Genomic DNA, 23425 nt, shown 5'->3' with positions numbered 1-23425 from the left:
AAAAGATATGAAATTATAAATTGACTAATATATATATATATATATATATATATATTTAATAAAATGTATTTTGTAATTAATGAGCCAAACGTTTTATAAGAGATTCCTTGTAATCTGTTTCCATCATGTAAACTAATATCAATAATCTTGAACATAGATAAAATTAAAATAATTGAGATAATATATATACACAAAAATTCATGTGAAACCGGTTTTTTTAAAAAATCACCTTCACAATGACACTATCTCAACATACAAATAATACTTTATAATGATAAAATATCATTTGTATGTTGAAGTAGTGTCATTGTGAAGGTAGTTTTAAAAAAATGGTTTCACAGGAGACCACCTCATATATATATATATATATATATATATATATATATATATATATATATATATATATATATATTCTTTTAAGAAACTTCTTATCATTTATTTATTATATGAAATAATATCAACATTATTCAACATGATCTATATATATATATATATATATATAGAGAAAGGTTCAACAGAGAAGTACAAATATTTAGAGAAGAGAGAAGTGATCTGGAGCATTGATTCCTTTAAATCCAATGGCCGAATTTTAATCAGCCATATCCCCTTAATTATTTTCGAAAAGGTCATTTAAGTAATTGCATTTCTTAAGTAACCGTATATTAAGATATGTAATCTTAAATTATCTTCTTTTTTTTTGGTAAGATTTGATTATACCAAATCTATTCAATAAAATTTCTTTGACTGTGAAATTCCTCCTACCGTAAAACTCAGTATCAGAATTCATTATCAATCTCAGAAGCTTCGTTTCAGATTGTTAAAAAAAAACCGACATCTGTTCTTCAGAATATTGAAGTCGGCTTCCATGGATGATACAGGTAATTTTTTTTTCGTTTCATTATAGTTTTACACGGTGATTCTAAACAAGTATATATTTTTTGTTTTTTTCGAACTCCTGCATTATATGTTCACAATGATTTAGTGAGATCTTTTTGTTAATGATTTGCGTACTGTTCTGCTTGATTCTACACTTATCCATCTTCACCAGTTTCTTGTATAATGTTATGCGTACTGTTCTGTTCGATTTTTAATAGTTTCTGTTCGTTTAGTTAAATGAATAATTCATTTGTGTAAAGTGTTTTGTGCTGTCATTTTTACACATTTTTTGTTTTTTGTAACTACTATATATTAGCTTCGAATTTTTAATGTTTGCACTTCATAGTACATCATATTCTTCCAGTTTACCTATAATTTATTTAATGAGCATTAACACTTCATCATGTTCTAAAATTGTCTCATTTGTATTCTTTGTTTTCAAGGATATCCGGCGTATGAAGAAAACGAAGCAGGTGAACTTATAATCCCTGAATGCGAGGCTAAGAGCAAACCGTTTGTGGGGCAGATTTTCCCAAATTTGGAAGTAGGATGTAAGTTTTACGACGACTATGCAGAGTTATGCGGTTTTGCATCCAGAAAAAGCACAAGCACAAAGGATGATGATGGTACAATTATTTTATACTATGTGTTATGCAATAGAGAAGGTATTCCTCCTAAGCCTGACGAGTTATTGATGCCCAAAAGTAAACGCTCAACCAAGAAGCGTAAGAGGACGTCATGCAAGGTGAATTGCAGGGCTCGGATTATTTTTCAAATTTCAGAATTTGGTACGTATAATGTCCGCACGTTCATTGAGGGTCATAATCACACCATGGTTCCTACTGTATCTAGACACCTTATGCCCGTGAACAGGAACGTTACCCCTGCCCATGAGATATGGATTACGTCCGCGATTAAAGCAAACATTGGGCCTATTAGATCTTTCCGTATGTACAGAGAGATTATGGGCGAGTATGAGGATATTGGTTGCGTGAGTAATGATTTCAAGAATTTTGTACGTGATCTTAATGTTTACGCACTTGATTCAGATGCTCACATGATTTTGCAAACATTCTTGAATAAAAAAGAGTTAGGCAATGGCTTCCAATATTTCTATGATGTAGACGATGAGAATAGGCTTCGTCGATTGATTTGGACCGATGAAGTCTCTGTTAAGAACTACAAATTATTTGGTGAAGCCGTGTCCTTCGACGCAACATACAATACCAACAGGTATTTTTATTTTTTCTTTGTTCTATATAATTTTTTTCTTTTTTCTTTATGTGTTCAAAATTTTTATTAAAATCGTTCCTGTTCAGTTTTGTGTTCAAACGTTTTTACACGAATGTTCGGATTGTATTTGACAACTGTTCAAATAGGTTGAAAAGTCAGTTTTATTATTTTTTATATTGTTGTAGTATGACCATTTATTTTTTTCTGTTTTGTTCTCATAGTATTGAAGATTCATTTTTTTCTTTGACAGGTATAAAATGATCTTCACACCGTTCACGGGTAGGGATAACCATGGCAAGTGTTTGTCTTTTGGTGCAGCCATCATATCTCGAGAAGATGTTGATTCGTATTCTTGGGTTTTGGAGAAGTTTGTTGAATGCGTGGGAAATGCCCCACCACTATTAATAACTGATCAAGATCCAGGGTTGAAAAAGGCTGTTGCGGCAGTTTGGCCTCAAACACGTCACAGATACTGCATGTGGCATATTACAATGAAGGTTGCTGAGAAGATGCCGCAAAGACTGAGGGATAGCACTGAGTTCAAAACCAACTTTGGGAATATTGTTTGGTCTGAATTTGATGAGCCTGCTGTTTTTGAGGAGAATTGGCAAAATCTTATGGATGAGTACGACCTGTTGGATAATAGATGGTTTTCTGATATGTTCGATGATCGTTCACACTGGATCCCTGCATACTTTAGAGATGTCAGTATGAGTGGATTATTCAGAACTACATCGTTGTCAGAGAGCGAGAATAGCTACTTCAAACGGTTTGTCCATAAGAATGCAAATCTTATGTTGTTTTATATGCAATATTGCAGTGCATTGGAGGCTCAACGACATAATTATCATAAGACTACCTTTGCTGACGAGACTGGCGTTCTACCCATGAAGACGAGACTTAAAATAGAGAAGCATGCTGCAACCATATACACCAACAACATATTCAAGGAGGTACAAGACGAGATAGATGATTCGCAAACCCATTGCAATATGTATAAGATGGAGGAGCAAGTTGATGAGAGCATATATACTGTGCATGACAATGTTGATGGGAAATTCGTGGTGCGACATAGACTGTCGGACACTTATACATCTTGCAGCTGTAATCTGTTCGTCAGGAAAGGTATTCTGTGCAAACACATTTTTCTTGCATTTCGCACATTGCAAGTTGAAAGAATTCCTGATAAATACATATCAATTCGCTGGAGTAAATTTAGTATATTGTCGGCCATGGTTCCTGGATTTGAGCTCGGCAGTGCACCAAGCCAAAATTCTATTATTGGTAACAATAAATTTTTCAACATTGTTGGCAATTGTATTGGGTATGTTGGTGACAATCAAGTGCTACGTGAAGAACTCCTTGCAGCGCTGATTGAAGTTGAAAAAAGATTTGCGAAGGAGGGTCGTACAGAGTCTAAGCTACAAGCTAAGCATAGGCTTTTCAAGGATTTTTATGGTACTACAGCACCGGAAGTACCATCTGTGTTACCTCCTCTCATATCCAAAACGAAAGGCAGTGGCGCAGGTGGAAGAAGAAAATCGAACCAAGAGAAGGCAATGGATCTTGCTAAGAAGCCATTGCGTAATTGCAAGAAATGCAATACGATGGGCCATCATGATTCGAGGAATTGCCCAACAAATAAGCTTTCTAATTGATCTAAGTGATTTACTCTTTTTGATTTTTTTTTATTGTGAACCTTTATGTATTTGATTTTCAATAACGATGCTGGACTTTTTTAGTTGATATCATTGTGAACCTTTTTTATTTATTATGCTGGACTTTTTTAGTTGATATCATTGTGAACCTTTTTTATTTATTATGCTGGACCTTTCTAGTTAACATCATGAAGTCATGAAATTCACGTATGGAAAAATTCTACCCATTTTCTGGCGACATATTTTGTATGTTCATTTGTTTATTTGTTTTGTTCAAAATTTAATGCAATCTGTTCAGTTCGGTTTGTTGACTTCCATACAAAGCATTATTAAGTTTTATTAAATCTTAATATGATAGACTTTCCTATAAGTTACAATCGATTTTTCTAACGATTTTAAATTATACTACTGTAAAGAACCATTTGCATAATAAGAAACCATTGGACATGAATTTGAAATAAGCTTTCTAATTGATCTACGTTATTTAATCTTGTTGAATATTTTTTTTTATAGTGAACCTTTATCTATTTAATATTCAATAACGATGGTCGACTTTTTTGTTTTATATCATTTTGGTGACCTTTTTATTTTCAGTACATCATGAACTTCACGTATGGAAGAATTGTACCCATGTTGTGGCGACATTTTGTGTGTTCATAATTTTATCTACTTTGTTCAAATTTTAATGTATTCTGTTCATTTTCGTAATATGATCCGTTAACTTAGAATTCTGGTTTTATACTAAGTTGGACATGAATTTGAGATATTACACTTTAAATAGCAATTTAAATACAGTTAAATAGCCCAATCGAATAAAGAACACTTACAAAAAAATACCATAAATTAATAAAAACAATTTAAATAGGTTCAAAAATCAAGGTAATTCAACTTAAATCAATAACATCTCAAAAACAATCGAAATCCATAATATCTCTAAAACACGATCAAGTCACTTGGAAGTGATAAGTTAAATATGTTCAAAATTCAAGATAATTTAAATTTATTTAGAAATCAATCTAACTCAACCTACCAAGACTGAATCTATGTTAACCGATGGATCACTGCAAATCTTACGATATTCAATTGCAGCATTGTCCTCAATCTCTTTCTTCACTTCGTTCCTAGCGCATGATATTATGGACGAGCAATACCTCACCCGCATTCGAGAGATTTGTCGTGTACTTACGTTGGACATGTCACACTTCCAATTTGACGAACTATCTCCCATGAATGTCTCCAAGTGGCGCATAAGATAAATAGCTGTGTCCAATGTATTTCTCTTGTCCGCCCACTTCAGTTTGACAATTTGCATTTTGGAATTCGACACCGATTTTGACTTCATGGTCTCTTCTTTGTAGTTGAGATAATACGCCAATAGTGTACGCTGCAATTTATTAAAAAAATGGATAATTTCAGACATAGAGAAGGTTTCAACAGAGAAGCTAAATATTGTGGAAAATAGAGAAGTCATAAAATAAAAACGAACAGATCTATAATTTTAATGAACAGATAGTAGTTCTAAATACTTACAACTTTGGTGCAAAGGCTGTCATACTTCCTGAAATCATGATCACCTAATATGTCTATGAGACTGTCCAGCACAAAGATTCGTTCCCTTTTTAAATCCACACACAATGCAAAGTACCGTTCTTGTTCATATACGGGGAAGAAAAACTGTCCAATAACAAATATATTACAAATAATATTTACATTATTTAGAAAAGTACTGTTCCTGTTCAATTAAAAAGTAGTTGCGTACCATATCAATGTTCTCAATTGGATTTTTTCCAAACTCCGTCAACTCCACATATAACTCCATCACGAATTTAGCTCTTTGTGATTCAAGACTTAAATTTTCTGGAGCTATACTGTCAAGCTAAAAATAATAATAAAATATAAATTAGAGTTTATTTTTATTGAATATGAACATAAATAACTTACATATAGGCTGGCCGTAGAAAAAAATCGGAGGGGTGAACTATTTGAACGATACTGCTCTTTCCAGTTCAGAACTAGCGTCCATGCATCTATAAGAGAAATGTTCACCACATTGCCTCTTCTCATTGATAACATCTCGAAACGCCTTACTTGTATATCCATGAATTCGAATAAAATTTCCTTGCTACACATAATATAAACAAATTAATATAAACAAATATCATAGCAATGTTTTTAAAGTATAAAATTTATCAAAATAATGACTTACTTCTCTCCACTGTCCAAGTACATGGCATAAAATCCCACTTCCTTCTCATTTTTTTTCAACGGTTTTGAAGTGCTTATATCACGTTGAAAATAGGGTGAGCGGAATTTTAAAGTATGCAAGAACATGCTCTGCTTGGGTGCTTTAGTCTCACGTCTTTCTGGACTAATAATCTTCAAAAAAAAATGATTGAATACGACAATGTATTTATAATAATATATTAATTCATATATATAGAACATCAAACACTACCAAAATAAGTTATAAGCCATCAATATAAACAATTCAAAAGGACACATACGTTTGTGTCAATGGCCTGTAATGCTAACCGATCCACCACATCTATTGTTTTGGAGTTCTCGTCAACCTGCTAAAATTATTTAATTAACATACAACCATATCGAATTATTTTTTTGCTTTCTTCATAGGGTATGCCACCTTTACCCCTGTCTTTGTTGTGGTAGGACGAAGCAGATGCTTTCCGGCATCACCCACCAAGTTTCCCTTAACCTGTCAAGTTTCAAAACACATTTGTTTAACACGTATAAGAACATAACTCAAAATAAAACGAACAGACATATTACTCAAACGAACAGTGTTATCGGATTACCCTGTTAGAACGTCTGACCTCCTTCCGAGCACCGACAACGTCACTAACATTGTCGCCTTGAACCTTTTCACTTCCAGATGCAGCATCAGTCATAATCTGAACAAATAAAATAGTAAAATGCCTCATACTTTAATGAATTATAGATTTAGGGTTAGTAATCAAATACCTCATCCATGGTTGAACTTTGAACCATTTTCTCCTTACTAATGGCGTGCTGGACAACGACGGCGTGCTGGACGTTTGCTAATTCCTTTGATGCAGCTATGCCTTCAACTTTTTCACCAGCTATGCCTTCACCGTTTTCAGGAACTAGTCCATCGTTAAGCCCATCCTTTGTCAAAGTTAAGAACTACAAAATGAACATATCAGTTAAATATATTCGAATATAACTCAAAATAAAACGAACAGACATATTACTCAAACGAACAGTGTTTCTCGGATTACCCTGTTAGAACGTCTTACTGTCTTCCGAGCAACGACAACGTCACTAACATTGTCGCCTTGAACCTTTTCACTTCCAGTTGCAGCATCAGTCATAACCTGAATAAATAACATAGTAAAATACCTCATACTTTAATGAATTATAGATTTAGGGTTAGTAATCAAATACCTCATCCATGGTTGAACTTTGAACCATTTTCTCCTTACTAACGGCGTGCTGGACGTTTGCTAATTCCTTTGATGCAGCTATGCCTTCAACGTTTTCACCAGTTATGCCTTCACCGTTTTCAGGAACTGGTCCATCGTTAACCCCATCCTTTGTGAAAGTTAAGAACAACAAAATGAACATATCAGTTAAATACACTCGAATATAATTAGAGTCATGACATAGGTAGCTACTATTTAACCTTATTCTGAATCTCAGTGTATGTCTCCATTGTATTTCCTCCTTCATTTTGTTCCAAGACCTGCTATTAAAAAATATATATAATAAATAAAGATAGATTATGATAATTCACTATATTATATGCAAAATATAATGGATGGTTTGTTTAAAACGTACATCCCCAGTCATGTCATCTTGGCCTCCACCGTTCTGTCCATGGTTTTCAGTCACGCTTCCATGTATAACCCCAGCCTTTGCCAAATATTTTACAAATTTGAAATCAATAAACGACCAGATACACACACATAATCAAACTGAAGTTAACTATATGGTGTTCTAAATATTATGGTTTTGAACAGAACAATTTTATAAACGAACAGAATTATGAAATAAAAGAATATCTACTTTCTCACTTACACATATAACATATTTTAGAAAATTTAAATACTTAGCAAAGAGCACTTACATTGGTCTCAAGGTTTTGGTCGACTTCATCAACGTTTAGTGAGAAACTCGGGATATCAACATCCACATGCCTTGTTTTCTCAAGCGCAGCGTCAGATGAAGCTGCATCAACTGCAGCGTGAACTTCGTCCATATACCAATATGGGTCAGTTTCAGGTTCCAGTCCCTCAGGCAACTTAGAAGGCAACTTCCCATCGACATCAATCTTTACTCCTATAATTTTTGAAGCTGCTACCAAGCTATCCTTGAAGTACTTTGACTCCTTCTCCTCAGCTGAAACTTTATGAACCATCTCACGTGCTTTACGGATCATCTGACCAATTACTATCGCGTCCTTCATCAATTGTCTGGCCACGGGACCCCTATATTCACCATGTGCATCTTCAAATGGTTCTTCTTCTTTGTATTCATCTGGCAGTTCTATTGGTGGTGCAACAGAACCACCTCCAAAGAAATCATCGTCGAGCTCTTTTTCCTGACGTTTTTTCAAAGTTTTTCCATCCCAGTTCACGAAAATAGGGAAACTTCTAGGCACAGTTTCCCTACCGATCCGAACCCTATCCACGTAGAAAAGCTGTGACGAAAATGGAACAAGTCAATTAAAAGAATATATATCATAAGTTATTTTTAATGAATTGAATACTTACAACTAAGAACAATGTCGGCCCACCAAATACTTTTGTCTTGTCCGCCATCCATGATCTCTTGTGATCTATCAAACAACGCAATAGATACTCTCCCCAATTCCATGACTTGACTTCATTGATGTTCGCCAGAGCTGTAAATACGTACGGGTGTACTGTCCCATTAGTACAACTCTCCATCAACGAGAAACACAAAGCGATGACGAAATGACGCTTAAACCATGTCCCGCCATCTGCACAGTCAATCATATGACGTAACACTGCCTTTATTTTGATTTTATCTCTTTTCACAACACCGAAGAATGACATCCACTCTATAAAGAGCTCATTTACTGCCGTGCGCTCAAATTCCTTAATGATCTTTTTTCCCTTGGGAAATCCGTACACCCTGTAGACATCATCTTCCTCAATTTGAACCTTGGTCAAATTGTCAATCTCAAGTGTGCAATTCCTATTGTTGAATCTGTCCAGCACCCAATATGCCATTTTGGATGGCACCCTATTCACATTAAACCCCAATATCTGTCCGAAACCAATATCTCGGACGGCAGCCTTCTGTGCATCGTTCAATTCAGCCAATTTTTTGAAGAAGGCTCTAGTTGTTGTACGAGTCTTCAGCTGCGGGTGGTCTGCTTTCTCCTTCGGCTGAACACCATTCTTGCTCTGCAGAACGCGTCTTCTACATTTGACATTCTTTGGATTTGCAAAAACCTTTTTTTTGCCCCTCTTTCTCTTTGGTTCATTTGACATGGACTGATCTGTAAACATAATGAACAAACTAATTAGTTTAAAGAACACAACAACAAATATTAAATGAAAATTTATTTGTAATAAGTGTGAATAGAATTCGAACAGGATTCATAAATCAAATGAACAGATACATAAACTAAAAATAACTAATTAGTAAGAAGTAAAGCCACCATTATAAATTTATAACTCCCTTTCGAACATGCATCAAAACTGATTTGAACAGATAAATAAACTAAAAAAGAACTAACTTGTACCAAACCAAAAGTCATTTGATCAGATAAATAAACTAAAAAGAACTAACTTTAAAAACTAAAAACTCATTGCAACAACTACCATTACAAATAAACTACATTTCAATGTACACATAAACTACAAAGAAAAACAAGATTTGATCACATAAAACTCATTTGAACAGCTAAATAAACTAAAAAGAACTAACAGGTAAACAGTAAAAACTCATTTCAATGTACACATAAACTACAAAACTCATTTGAACATGCATCAAAACTCATTTGAACAGCTACATAAACTAAAAAGAACTAACAGGTAAACAGTAAAAACTCATTTCAATGTACACATAAACTACAAAGAAAAACAAGATTTGGAACATAATATATTATATACCTTCCACATTTTTCAATCCCGATGATTTTCCGATTTTTTTCTTCTTTGATGCACGAGTAGATGACGATCCTTCACCTATACATTATATTGTATTTATTAAATAAAAAATATTAACACTAAATGTATCACATAAAACAAAGAGAAAGAACAGAATATGAGCATACCTTTCTGCCTTTTCTTGCCTGTTTGAGCCTTTATACCATCTGTACAAAGGAAATATAATCCATTATACAATTGACAATTAGCAACAATATAAATAAAACTATATTTGAAACCTAATCCATACCATCTAAAGCCTTTTCTTTGCCTTTTGCCGAACCCATACAGAATACCTACAGAGTTAAATCATAAGTGAGAAATAAAGTAAAGACAAGAAGACGACAACCGTACGCACTAATCTGACAATTAAACCAAAGTAAAATGAGCAAACAATTCTGAAAATTATGGGGGGGGACCATTAACTGTTTTAGGTAATTTCGTAGATCCGAAAGTTCGAAAGACGACAAAGAATTCTAAAATTAACATGGGACCATATTAATTTATTGTCGACGCCATGTATATTTGAACACCCAAAAGACATTTCAACATCACACACCCAATATCTTGTCGAAAGAATATGCTACTGAAATCCATAGATCTAAACTATATTCAAAATTCGAACAAAAAACTATCGGAATCCCTAAAAGAACCAACATTTCCCGATCGAAAATTTCCAAACTAATACGAACAAAATCAAAAAAACACTATAGAAAGTTCGAAGAAAAACAAAATTAAAGAACAATCGATGAAAAAACGAACAAAACCAATGAAACCAACGCACCTTTTAATTATTTGTTCGAAATCTTCTCTTACAAGTCGAAATCGAACTCGAAATAGCCGAAGAATTGCAGGAGTCGCCGATTCGCCGGAAAAAACCCTAGATCTAGTGGGTTTGGTATGCGGTGGTTGTGAAGAAGGTAGGTGAAAGTAAATGTTCAGTAATTATCGCGATTTCCGTTTTTTTACTGTGTTCAATTTACTATTTCACCCTTTTTTAATTAAAATCAGTATTTTATAGTTTAAAATCAGTCATTAATTGTATAAAAATTAGCCTGCCGAAATAAATAGGAACCGCTAGATCTAGTGTTTTCTATGGCTAAGATCTATTCTTTATTCTCTATACATAAGTGTATTCTTTGTTGAACCCTACCCTATATATATATATATATATATATATATATATAAACTAGTAGTACTTTTTTTTATTCCTAAGTATAGTGATTTCAGCTAAAACTAGTGTAAATTTGAAATAGTGAATAACATAAAATTTTACAAATTAAAACATTTAATTTTTGTAGGCTTAAATTAATACATTTTTAATCTATTTATCTATGTGATATAATTTTATATGTTATTGCTTACCAATTAAAATATTTGATTTTATGAATATTTTTTTTATTTTACTCCATTAAACTCTTTACTAAGTGTCGGGTGATGGGTATCAGGCACCCTTATAGGGTGTTGAGTGTCCCTTGTCGGGTGAATGTGATGATTGTGTCACTAAAACTTATAATTTGACAAAATAATCGAACAACATTGTCATTGTGTAACACAATTCTCGCGATTATATTGATTTCTATTATTTTCTAATATGTATTTCTAATTTTGCTAATACATTAATTCATATTTTTTTTAATCTTTATTTCTAATTTCACTAATACCTTATAGTACTATTTTTACATTATAGTATAGTTTTATAAAATAATCAAATAATATGGTAAATGTTCGACACTATTCTCACCATTATATCGATTTCTATTATTTTTATAGTCTTTATTTTGAATTTCACTAATAACACCTTTTATTATCTTTTATATTATCATTTTATAAAACAACCAAACAATATGGTAGATTTATGACATTATAATACATTATCATCATAAATATACTCAATTTATAATTTATAGTGTTAATTGCACTATTATATATATATATATATATATATAGGGTGGGGATCTATAAAGAATCCCCTTAGTCTAAAGATTAAAGAATAAATCCTAACCACTGATTTAGTCGTGATGAACGGTTAGATTTGTAAGTTTTAATAATTTTAAAATTTGAAATATTTACCTTTTTATTGCTGGAAAATTCGTTCAAGGGCAATACTGTATTTGACATTTATTCAGAAACTCTCATTCCTAAATTTACTCCCGTAATTATAGGTTTCTACTCACCCATGAACCACCCACCATTTTTTAGTTCATTCACGAAAACCTACACACACCAGCACACACAGTTACACACACGCACAGGGCGCCGCTCCCTCTTTTCGGAGAAGATGGATGCCGCCGCCAATCACCTCGGTTCATCGCCTTCACTCTGCCGCCACAGGACGATCACCGCCGCCGTGCCCTAGCCACCTCTCTCTCTCTCTCTCAGACACACACACACACACATTGTGAAAAGCAGCAGTAAGCCACCGCCCAAAGAGAAATTTCACCGCCGCCGCCTCTGGAGAAATTTTTTAGCCCCTGATCTTCGCACTACTTTCCCGATTGGAGATAAAGGCAACCGATACCAAGACTTTGGAATAATTTATTTTCACATTTGATTTAATATTTTTTATTGTGTAAATTAGGTGATAGAATAGAGATATAGTGCGCACCAACTTTTTTTGATGAAATATACTTCCGAATCATCTTCATACCACTAATGAATGTATAATCATGTTAGTCTTTCTTCACGTGTTTTTTTCTCTTTTGCCGAATTGCTTAAATTTTGGAATTTTGGGGATATGTGTGTAAATATGATCTTTATTATGTGTGGTCATGTCATATTTGTTTATTATTCACAACTAGTGTATCTCCCGCGCTATGCGCGGTGATTATGATCCTAAAATAAGATGATATAAATTTTAATAAAAATAGTTAGTGTATTGTGAATTAATAAGGATCACACTTAGAAAGTAGTGTAATAATGATAATTAATTATATTGTGAGTGAAGAAAAAGATCCATCGAATCCATCATGTGATGCAAATTTTCCAAAACTATAATAAGACTAATATTTGTGAACGTCCTTAAATGGCAAAAATAGAACGTTTTTGTGGGCGTAGAGAGTAGTAATTATTAGTATAACCTAAAAAAATTAATTTTAATATCAAATTTATTATTTGCAAATTAATTTAATATTTTAATATAACCAATGTAACTTATGCAAATATATAACAGTTGTTTATATATAGATATAGTATCACTTATATAATAAGTTGCTAATGATATAAACCGGATTAACAATTACTTTCAGATTCAAAATTATAATTAATAGTCAAATCAAGTAATATATATATATAAGAAAAAAATAAAAAATAAAAAGTTATTTCATTCAAATAATATGTTGAAACTTTAAATTATCATAACGAATTCAATTCATAAATATCGTATATCTAATTAAATCTATTTTCATAAATTGTTACTATTTTTTTTTTTTGAGCGTCATAAGTTGTTACTATTTAATATACATTTTGACATTCCATTCAAAACACATTTACATGCAAAAAAGAAAATAATCTCTGCAAAAAAAAAAAAAAAATCATAATTTATCACATCCTAATTGTTGATTTGATAAGTGAATTCATTTGTTCTTTTTGAATTTTGAAATAAACATGAATTTAGTTTGAGCATTGGATACTTAGAGTATTTATATTACGTGTTTGATGTGTAACAGCCCGACTCCCGGGAGAATAAGAAATGGCTACTTAATGGGATTTGCTAGACTTTGCTCAAATAAAATAGGTGATATGTCCTTAGATTTAGGTGACACATTCATAATAAAGGAATTTCGTAATTGAAGGATAATAATTACGGCAACTTAGATAGAAATTCTCCCAACAAGGATCAAAAGTTCGGAGGTCTGAGACAACAAGATAACACTTCATTTTAGACATACATATATGCGAGGTTCAGTTGCTAGAAAATGCGATTGCCAAAAGAGTTCATAATAATTAGGCTAAGAATATTTAAAGAGTTAATCTCAAAAGATATCCACCTAAGTGAATATTATGGCAGCGGAAATTATTATATGAAACTACAGCAACATCCTCCCTCAGCCTCGCACGACACCACCTGCCGCTCAACCTGCAAAAGGTTTTGAAAACAATTGCAGGGCTGAGTACTAATATACTCAGTGGGTTTAGCCATTTGAAAACATTTGTAAATCCATTTAAAAGAATAATCCATGCTATGAACAGTATACCATAGAAATATATGAAAGCATTCCATGCATACTTAAAATAAATTTGTGGATCCATTTCCAGTCTTCTCTCTATTGGTGCTTCACCTATAATGTGAACATATGGGAGCAGCCCACAGAGGTCCACTACCATGCATGTTTCAGAAATGGGAGCAACCCAAGCCTGACAGTCTGAGGCAAGTGGGAGCAGCCCACAATACCCCCTTGTGTGTACACAATCCTAACCAGGGCGATCCAATCGCTACGCTGGCTAGGACCCGATCGTTAGATAACATAGGAGCACTTTAAACAATAGAGATATAAGAAACATTTTAACATGGACATTCATTTGCATTTGCATAATACAAGTAGAGCTCAATAACTCAAAGCATACTTTGGAAAATAAAACCCACCTTGATAGGACAAGCCTGTAGATAAATTTGCACAATTCTCTTCTTGTAATACCTGTGCTAAAACCTTCTAACAAGTGGACCTACAAGATAATCTAATCTTAATAGGTCGCAAAATATCGTACGAGCTAACAATTCTACAAAGCTGCTAAATCTTAATATTCTACGCCCGGATTTTCAAAACTCAATTGAAAATCTTAAAAATCGAAATTATCAAAATATTTATTATTGCATTATTCACTATGCAAATTCATATCATATCTCAAAATCACATAAGGTAAATAATTACACTTAATAAAATAAATAGTCATATTAAAAAAATTTCAGTTGACTAAGAACTTAACTAAATAATTTTAAGTAAAGCATGATTTAACAAAAATTAAATCAGCCCAACATCTAAAATAAAAATGCAGCCCAATACTCTTATTAAATCAAACCCATCTTGAATTATAATATAGGCCCAAAAATTTAATGGTCCAATACTAAAACCCTAGCCCACAACCCATCTCCTTTATTAAAAACAAAATCACACACACACACCCACGCACACACGCACACAGACGCACACACACACACCACACGCAGCCTCCATTTCTCCCTCTCTCCCTCTCCTCTTCTCGGCCTCTTGCCGCCGCCACCAGACGGCACGCCGCCGTCGGAGGCCAGCGGCTCCGCCTCCTCTCTCCTTCCCTTCGACCTCTCTTCTCCCAGCCCTCTCTCTTCTCCTCTCTCTCTCTCTTCTCCCAGCCCTCTCTCTTCTCCTCTATCTCTCCCTCTTCTCCGTCGACGGCAGCGGAAGCCACCGCCGGCGCCGCGTCGACCGCAGCAGCCGCCGCCTCCCCTTCACTCGTCTCCCTCTTGACCGGCAACAGCTGCCGCCTCCTCTTCTTTCTTCCTATCGGCCGAGCGAGCAGCAGCATCCCGAAGGACCGCCGCGCCGCCGTCCTCGCCACCACCACATCCGATTCTCCCTCTCAATCTGCCGCCGCTCCCTCTCCCTTCAAACTCCGGTGAGCCACCAGCTGCGCCGCCGCGCTTCAGGCTCCGCCTGCCTCGGCCGCGAGCGGCCGGTGGGCTGCTGCCAAACATGCAGCGCCGCTGCCTCTCCTTTCTTCCAGATCTGGCACCGCCGACGCCCTCGCTCCGTCCGACAACAGCACAGCAGCAGCAGCAGCGCCGGCGCCGCCTCCTCCTGCCTCGCCGAGCAGCCGATGCTGCTCTGCTTCTCCGGCTAAAACCGCCGGCCAACACCCCTCCCCAAAATCACCTCAAAACCCCTATCTCATTCTAACCTTCTAATTTCTTTGAAAAGGTGAAGGAAAAATTGTAATCTTTTCTAAAAAAAAAATCAATCTTTCTTATGCAAAAAATTCAGTCTTTTCTTATATAATGGGCAAAACGATTGAGAAATATGTACTTACAAGCTGTGTTCTTTGATTTGTTGGTGTATGGAGTATCAGATTTTTTTTTTGATTTTTGGGACAGAACTTTCTTGAAGGGATACTTGTGATTTGAATGGATTTTTGGAGAGGGAAGAAAAGCTGATGATAATTGTATGTGAATGATCTGATCTTGAGTTTTGGCAGATTTATTACATGAGAGAAAAATGCATGTAAGGTGATTGGTTCAAAATGTGGTGGATTGCAGATGCATGTAAAGTGATTGGTTCACAATGTGGTGAAAATGTAGAGTGATAGGTGGCTGAGCAGATTTGGTGATTTAATGAGAATACAATACGGTAATCACTCACCAAAAACAAATTTAATAAATAAAATCAATTTACACTAATATGTGGGCTGGTATACACATATAAAAATGGGCCTAAAAATATATAGACAATCTTAAAAAAAATTAAATATGCCCAACTCAAATAGGTCCAACTCAAATTAAAAGTAAATGAAAATAAAATAAAATGTAAGATCATTTCCTTTGAGCTCGTTTGGTGTTAATATGAAATAAATTCAAATAGTCACGTATTTGCATTTAATCTCTTTTGGTAAAATTTAATAAAATCTTTCATTAAAAGAAATACCCTTTTTTTTTATCAATAAAAATTTTATCCGGGCGAGAAATTCACCTAAATAATATTCTAAGTTCAAGTATCTCGGGAAATCCTATTAGGAAAAATCGGGGTGTTACATCCTTCCCCTCTAAAAAAAATAATTTCGTCCTCGAAATTTGGTATATTCTGGCTAGTAAACTCGACTTCTAGTCTACACATACTTTTCTCGTTCATAGTGATTCTATAAAGGCAGAATAAATCCGCTTGCCCCATAAAGTTTTGATCTTTCGATCGAATATGTCCATCAATCTCTTCTCATTTTTTTTTTCCAAGATGACTAACGTGTCATGCTTCCTTATCATTCTCTATATATCATCTCGAAAGCTTCCACCACCATAGGCTTTAAACTTAACATGCATGTAGAGATAAAAGTGTGAAGCTCTTGATGTTAAAGCAGATACGTCAATTTATGACGATTGTACCTTCTAAATCTTCAGGTGCTTGAGCTGCTTGTTGCTGGTTAAGAGCATAAGCCCTAGCACGTCCAGGTTGTCTCTGATTTGGTCGTTCATTGCCAATTGGTACCTGATTCTGTCCTTGAGGGGCAAAGTTATGAGGTTGTGGAATTCTCACGTTCTCGTTTTTGTTTGGACAATCCCTGGCGAAATGCCCTGGTTGCTTGCACCTAAAGCAGTCGTTGGAACCTATCTTACATTCACCATAGTGATTTTTCTGACATGTTGGACATAACGGCTTTCCTTCCGCATGTCCTTGCTGTTGTTGCCGATTTCCTCTCCATGGTTGCTTTCTTTTTCCTGGGTTTCCTTCATTTCCGTCTTCCCATTTACGTTTCATTTTTCCATAGTCTTGGGTCGGTGCTTGTGCTAACACATTCTCTTTTTCTTTTGGTAGTATGGCTTCGATGTTTAGGGCCCTGCTCAAAGTTTGAGCATATGTTAACGTTCCCTGACTTGCTATTGGAACGGCTATCTCAAGCTGCAGACCTTGTCGAAACTTTTCTGCACATTTCTCATCTGTGTCAACTAGATGTGGAGCATATCGCGAAAGCTGGTTAAACATTCGGTCGTACTCAGTGACCGTCATACTTCCTTGTCGTAAATTCCAAAACTCATCCTGTTTCTTCTTCCTATAGCATCCGGGGATATACTTTTCATACAATCTTTCTTTAAAATCATTCCACGTGTACACCTCCCATTGCTCAGGGGTCAAGGTTCGTCGCACCGATTCCCACCAGAATTCAGCCTCATCAACGAGTTGAAAAATTGCGCATGTGAGTTTCTCCCTATCCCCACAGCCAACGTGGTTGAGTATCCTTTCAGTAGCTCTTACCCATCTCTCGGCATCCAGAGGATCACCGAGGCCATCAAAAGTTGGTGGATTATGCTTGTGTAGTAACCCGCTCTCTTAATTATATTTAAGATTAGTAATGCGATAATTAATTATTGCATCTTTCTGTGATGAAACCCAATGTTGATCTATGTTTGTTTTCGACTTATGATTTTGAGTTATATAAAACTTAAAGCAGAGTTATTATTTTATTTTGCGTGAGAAACCGCAATAAGGATTATTGAGCAATCAATAATTTTTATTCCAAGTTCATAACTGACTTAGCAAAGTCATGTTATTTAGTAGAAATATTATTTATATTATTAGTTGTTATTATTTTTGTACTTGTTTAAGTCGTGAATTTATTCCCGCTTGTGAGGAGAATTAAATCTTCGGATTTAATTTAGATATTGGATGAGCAAACAAATTTAAATCTACATATTTAATTTAGAATTATTTTTACAGTCTATCGATATTAATATCAAGCAGATACACCATCACACGTTACATATTACAGTTATAAAAAAATTCTTTCCTATACTCCTATTACACACCGGCTGCATCATCAAAGGTGATGAGTAAAAGAAAGAAGAAAAGAAATAGGAGAAAGAAAGGAAATAGGGAGGAAATAGGAGAAGAAACAAAAGAGAGAGGAGGCGTGCGTGTGTAAAGCAGCAACAGCTCTGCCACAGCCGCCCAACTCTACCAATCCCCTTCTCCCTACACCCTACCCCTATTCCTTAGCAGCTGCCAGCCGCCCAGTCAAAGGTTCTACAAATTTTTTCAAGTTTGGCAGCAACTCTTTCCATTTTTGCTGCTTGCAGCAACATTTCCTTTTGTCAACATTTGCTGCCAACAACTCTTCCCATATAATCTCATTATCAGCCAGCAACTCCCTCATATTTTCTTTCCTCGTGCGCTGTCATTCAAAGGGGAGGAATTGATTCAGCTGCTGTCAAGCTGGAAGAGTATTTCCCCACTGTATTCAACAACGCCAACCAAAAGAACAAACATTGCAAGGTATTCATTATTTCAATTTATTCAAGTTCCGACTATATGCATCATATGCCCAGTTTTAGAAATGCATAGTATGAGAGGAGAAGCATGACCATATTATCGAGATAGAACTCACTAGCAAACCAACAGATTATATGAACTCATTTTTATGAGAAACATAAGCAGAGATAATTACAGCAAGATAGAGAGTAATACTTCCCTCTTATGCTTAGAACCGAGCCATTTGGGGCTCGGCTTAAGACGAGTTCAGCCGAGAGTCGCGAGGGAGAGGAGAGGCTAGATAATTGTCGAACAGAGGGATTTAAGAGAGTGAGAGACAGACGGATTGAAGAGAGAGGGAGGTACCGGCGGCGGTCAGCGAAGCTACCGGCAGCGACTCGCCGGTACTCCAATGGCTTGATGTCGACTTCACCGGAAAGGGAACTGCGGCGGCCGACACCTCGGTTGGAGGCGTGATCGAGAGAGAGAGAGACCCGAGGACAGCAGCCACGGCGTTACCAAACTGGAGGGGACGAGGCCGACCGGTACCAGGACAACAGCAGCGGATCGGCGAGCCTTTCACTTGCCGCCGGGAGGAACAGCGGCAACAGTCCAAGGGCAGCAGCGGCGCGATGAGGGCGTCGGACACTCCCCTGCTCGCCGGCCTTCACAAGGCGGCGACGGAACTTCAGCGTGAGGGAGAGAGACCGGAACCGATGGCCGCTGAACAGCCGAGGAAGAGGGCCGATCAGATCTTGGCCGAGAAAGAGAGAGAGCGGTCGGAAGGAGAGGAGGCCGACGGGCTCCAGGCCGGAGCAACGCCGCTCCCAGACGGCGACCGGCCGCCCAATTTCGAAAGGGTAGAAGCAGCAGCAGCAATGATTCCTTGAGAATCAGGGCTCGATGTTGGGGGAGGAAAGAGGACGGCGCCGGGGCTTTGACGCGTCGACAGATGATGCCGGCCGAAGCAAGTGACGGCTGAACGGCCGGAGGAGGCGCAGCGACCAGAACTTGGCCGAGAGAGTGAGGGAGAGATCGGCTCCTTGAGAAGAATAGAGAGAGAGACCGAGTGGGAGAGATAAGGAAGGGTTGGGCCTTTACCTTTTGATAGATTGGGCTTATGATTAAATGGTTCTGGGCCTCCTCCTTAATTATTTTACTGGGCCACTGTATTTGATTTATTGAGCCCAACTATTTATTCAGTAAGTGGGCTACTGTTTTAATACAGTTGGACCAAATTCATTTTAATTATATGATTTGCCTTAATTGGTTCATTGTGGATTAATTATTCTTTTATTGATTGAGCCAGATTTATTTACTTATTCAGTCCAATTATCTGATTCATTCACTCGAGCCATTTATTATTTTTATTTGGGCTGCAGATGTAAATAATAGTGGGCTGCCATTATTTATTTATTCAAGCCCACTTTTACTCATCTAATTATTAGGCTGCCTTATGTTTGGGCCTTTTAATTATTGAATTATTACTACTATTATTATTTCTTCCATATTTATTTAAGCTCGATTAATGATTAACCTCGATTATTGATTAATTCGATCCGATTATTTCTAATAATGGATGTATTATTACGAGACCACTAAGGAAACGAGTCGATTTAGCTATTCCCTTTTTATCGATTAAATAGCGCGAGATTTATTTAATTATCAAGTGGGTTAGAACACCCTAAGATGAGCGGATTAATTTTAGTTAGTTATTCGACTTCATGAAGCGAGACTTAATTAGTTTTACTAATCTGATGGCCAGGATTAATATTAGAATATCCTCGATTATTAGTCCCGAGTAATAATTCATGCATAAGAGAGTCATGCATAGTTAATTTTGCACTCTCATTATTTGAGGATTTTGTTCGAGCAATACCTTATTTAAATTTCTCGCAATAAAGGTCAAGCGCGAGAGCAATAACTAGATTAAGAGCCGCTACACCACAACAAGAGTTGCTATCAGGTGGGCATTACTTTCATATATATCAAATGAGTTTAAATGTTACGTTCAAGCAAGTTATTTCATGACTAAATTAATTGAAGTTATTTCAAATATTGTCTTGCCATAAAATATTTAAATTTCAGTATGATATCTATCTGATGTGACTTTTATCATGTAATCGAATTCGGGTCTTGAGCAGTTGATAGCTATCCTGCCAGGGCTAGTGTACACCAGTGACCGTGAGTCATCTAGCGGGTTGGCCGGTCAAGTGACCGTGAGAGGTGGCCACCTCTCCGGCACAAAGTTTCAGATATGATAGATTACAAGAGAACTTAGACTGCAGTCGAACTTTAAGAATCACAAATGAACTTAGTAAGCTTGGGCCTTTTTAGCGAAAAAACTCCCTTGCTGTACTGTTTATGATGGCATGATAATTTACAGTTTTGAAGCATGTATTTTTATACTTAGGCATACGTGTCCACTGAGTACTTTTGTACTCAGCCCTGCATATATTTCTAAATGTGCAGGTTGAGCAGCTGCTGGTGGTGATGAAGTGACGAGCGGGACTCTTTTGTCTTATTATGTATTAATGAACTCTAGGGATACATGTCTTCATACATGTAATCAGAACCTTATTCCGTTGCGTACTCAGAAGTGTTATGTTATTTTGGCTAAGTCGGAGTTATCCGAACTTACTAGTTATTTGAGTCTATACGACGAAACCTCCGTTATATTATAAATATTCCTTTTGTTAACAATGATGAAATGCGATCCTTCCTTGTTTGATTATCCCCTTTCTACCCCGCTTCTAATCTCCCTCCATTAGTCACGGTTTCCCGGCTTAATTATCCTTAATTAGGTCCGGTCGTGACAGAATGGTATCAGAGCAGTTCATTTGCTCTGAACCCTAGAGTTAACCAATTTTTCTAGTATGATCACTGCTATGAAAGAGTCAGTCGACCAAAGCTCATCACTTCATCACATCGTCATGCTCAGCAAGAAAGAAGGTGGTAATGATTTTAAAACATTGAGAAGTTCATGTTTTATATGAATGTACTGATGCTTACATTCAAGTTTATGCATTATTGATTGATTAGATATCTCAATGAACTTAGATGCGTTAAGAATGCATGATCACTGTTACGAGAAGAACAATAGAAGCTAGAAACTCAGTTATATTTCACTATAGCCATGGTGAAGAGCTGAGAAAGAGGAAGAGAATCCAATGAAAGCAGTGCAAGCAGAGTGCCACGCACGAATCACTGAAACAGGCATAGTTCTTCATTCAGGTTGTTCACGCGTGACAGAACACCGAATCGACTATTGCCTTATTTGGGGATAGATCACGTGAGTCATTGCTCGTAGCGACGAGTGTGACTTATGTAATCAGTTAGCTATCGCATAATGAGCTAAGACTCATTACTAACTCTCGATTATCACCAGTTATGGCATGAAGAGAACCTTTATGATTTATGTTCAACCTTTAGAGTTAGACTCGCATCGGGTCATAACGCTTTGTTTAATGATGATATAGTATTGCGACTAGAACTTTCAGCTTGCAATTCCTGATATACGGAACCTTTTACATTACCTATTACATTACACGGGACATGGTTGAGAACCCTTATTGATTATGATCACGTGCTACGAATCCGAAAGACGAGATGTGACATGGATACTAGCAGTTACCAACCATTATGATTGACAAAAGAAAAATCTATGCAAATGCATAAAATGGGATAAATTCCCAAGGATGGTTGCAAGTTTAATAAGAGCTTGAAATGTCGGCAACGGTTCGACGTTGGGGTTAAAGGATTAAGATTCTAATGAGACCCTAAGGATATACTCAAGATAAGTATATATATATACCTTAACCTATCGAGGACATCGCCTCAGTTAGAACGTCTTGGATTAGGTATTTAGTCTGGTAGCCGGAATAAGAGCATTGACTAAGGTCATTCCATGACTTAGCATTACATATGGTGACACATACCCTATAAAGATGCTCAGATGGGCAAAGGCTATTTCCTTATTGAATGTGTGATGATTCAGAAGGTCTTTTGCAATAACACGGAAGAGTACTTCAAATTATATGGTTGCATTTCAAGCGCTATGTGAAGAAAACACTAAGTACTAGGAGTACTACATAAAGATCATGTAGAGGAAGATTGTTGAGTAAGGTCGAGCCTACCTTATTTCGCCTTTAGAAGATGTTTAATGATTGCATTAAACTAGGAGGCAGACTCCAAGTTTGAGAAGCTCTAGAATATTCTCAAGGACATGTTCAAGACATTAAGAAGAAAGTGGTGATTTTAGACCAAATATACCTTTTGCAGCCAAGGAACAAGAGTTGCCAAGTTCGGAAAAGTATTTCCGAATGACTGAGAAGTAGTTGTGTCGGACCTGGCCAGTCCACATGGCCAAAATCTCAGTAATCGTCATATATGGGTCTTTAAACCTATATATTTTAAACCTTCATCTGAAAAGCCAAACGGTTTCAGACTATTAGGTCAATTCGTTTCGACCTTTCAGTCAATTCATTTCTACCCTATGGTTATTCATTTTCAATTGTTTGGCAAATTATTAAAACACTTTGCCTAATTTCCATTTGTGATTTGAATCATTGCG

The 23425-nt window shown here is 36.1% G+C and overlaps 2 protein-coding genes and 1 long non-coding RNA gene across 4 annotated transcripts; 1 reads left to right on the top strand and 2 right to left on the bottom strand.

The window, feature by feature from the left end:
- Window positions 1-977: 977 nt before the first annotated feature.
- On the top strand, window positions 978-3867 carry LOC130999425 (protein FAR1-RELATED SEQUENCE 5-like). The gene is made up of 2 exons (XM_057924946.1): window positions 978-2109; window positions 2360-3867. The coding sequence occupies exons 1-2, from the start codon at window positions 1571-1573 to the stop codon at window positions 3765-3767; spliced, it is 1947 nt and encodes a 648-aa protein (XP_057780929.1). The 5' UTR covers window positions 978-1570; the 3' UTR covers window positions 3768-3867.
- Window positions 3868-4783: 916 nt separating this feature from the next.
- On the bottom strand, window positions 4784-7238 carry LOC130999424 (uncharacterized). Of its 2 annotated transcripts, none has more exons than XM_057924943.1 (11): window positions 7191-7238; window positions 7025-7120; window positions 6747-6929; window positions 6581-6676; window positions 6409-6480; window positions 6272-6337; window positions 5974-6143; window positions 5709-5889; window positions 5527-5643; window positions 5298-5441; window positions 4784-5151 (listed from the first exon to the last, which is right to left on the bottom strand). In XM_057924943.1, exons 1-11 carry the CDS (start codon window positions 7215-7217, stop codon window positions 4789-4791), a joined length of 1515 nt encoding a protein of 504 aa, XP_057780926.1. In that variant the 5' UTR covers window positions 7218-7238; the 3' UTR covers window positions 4784-4788. The 2 variants fall into 2 exon arrangements, with proteins under 2 accessions (XP_057780926.1, XP_057780927.1); XM_057924944.1 differs by having other exon boundaries at window positions 6415-6480.
- Window positions 7239-13793: 6555 nt separating this feature from the next.
- Window positions 13794-15836, bottom strand: LOC130999423 (uncharacterized). Its single transcript, XR_009093514.1, has 2 exons — window positions 14511-15836; window positions 13794-14003 (listed from the first exon to the last, which is right to left on the bottom strand). It is a non-coding gene; the product is annotated as an uncharacterized LOC130999423 (long non-coding RNA).
- Window positions 15837-23425: the final 7589 nt, after the last annotated feature.

The sequence above is a fragment of the Salvia miltiorrhiza genome, chromosome 8 (genome assembly GCF_028751815.1).
Source record: "Salvia miltiorrhiza cultivar Shanhuang (shh) chromosome 8, IMPLAD_Smil_shh, whole genome shotgun sequence".
Classification (NCBI taxonomy): Eukaryota; Viridiplantae; Streptophyta; class Magnoliopsida; order Lamiales; family Lamiaceae; genus Salvia; species Salvia miltiorrhiza.
Note: the sequence above shows the minus strand (reverse complement) of the source record. Positions and strands in the feature narration are given on the sequence as shown.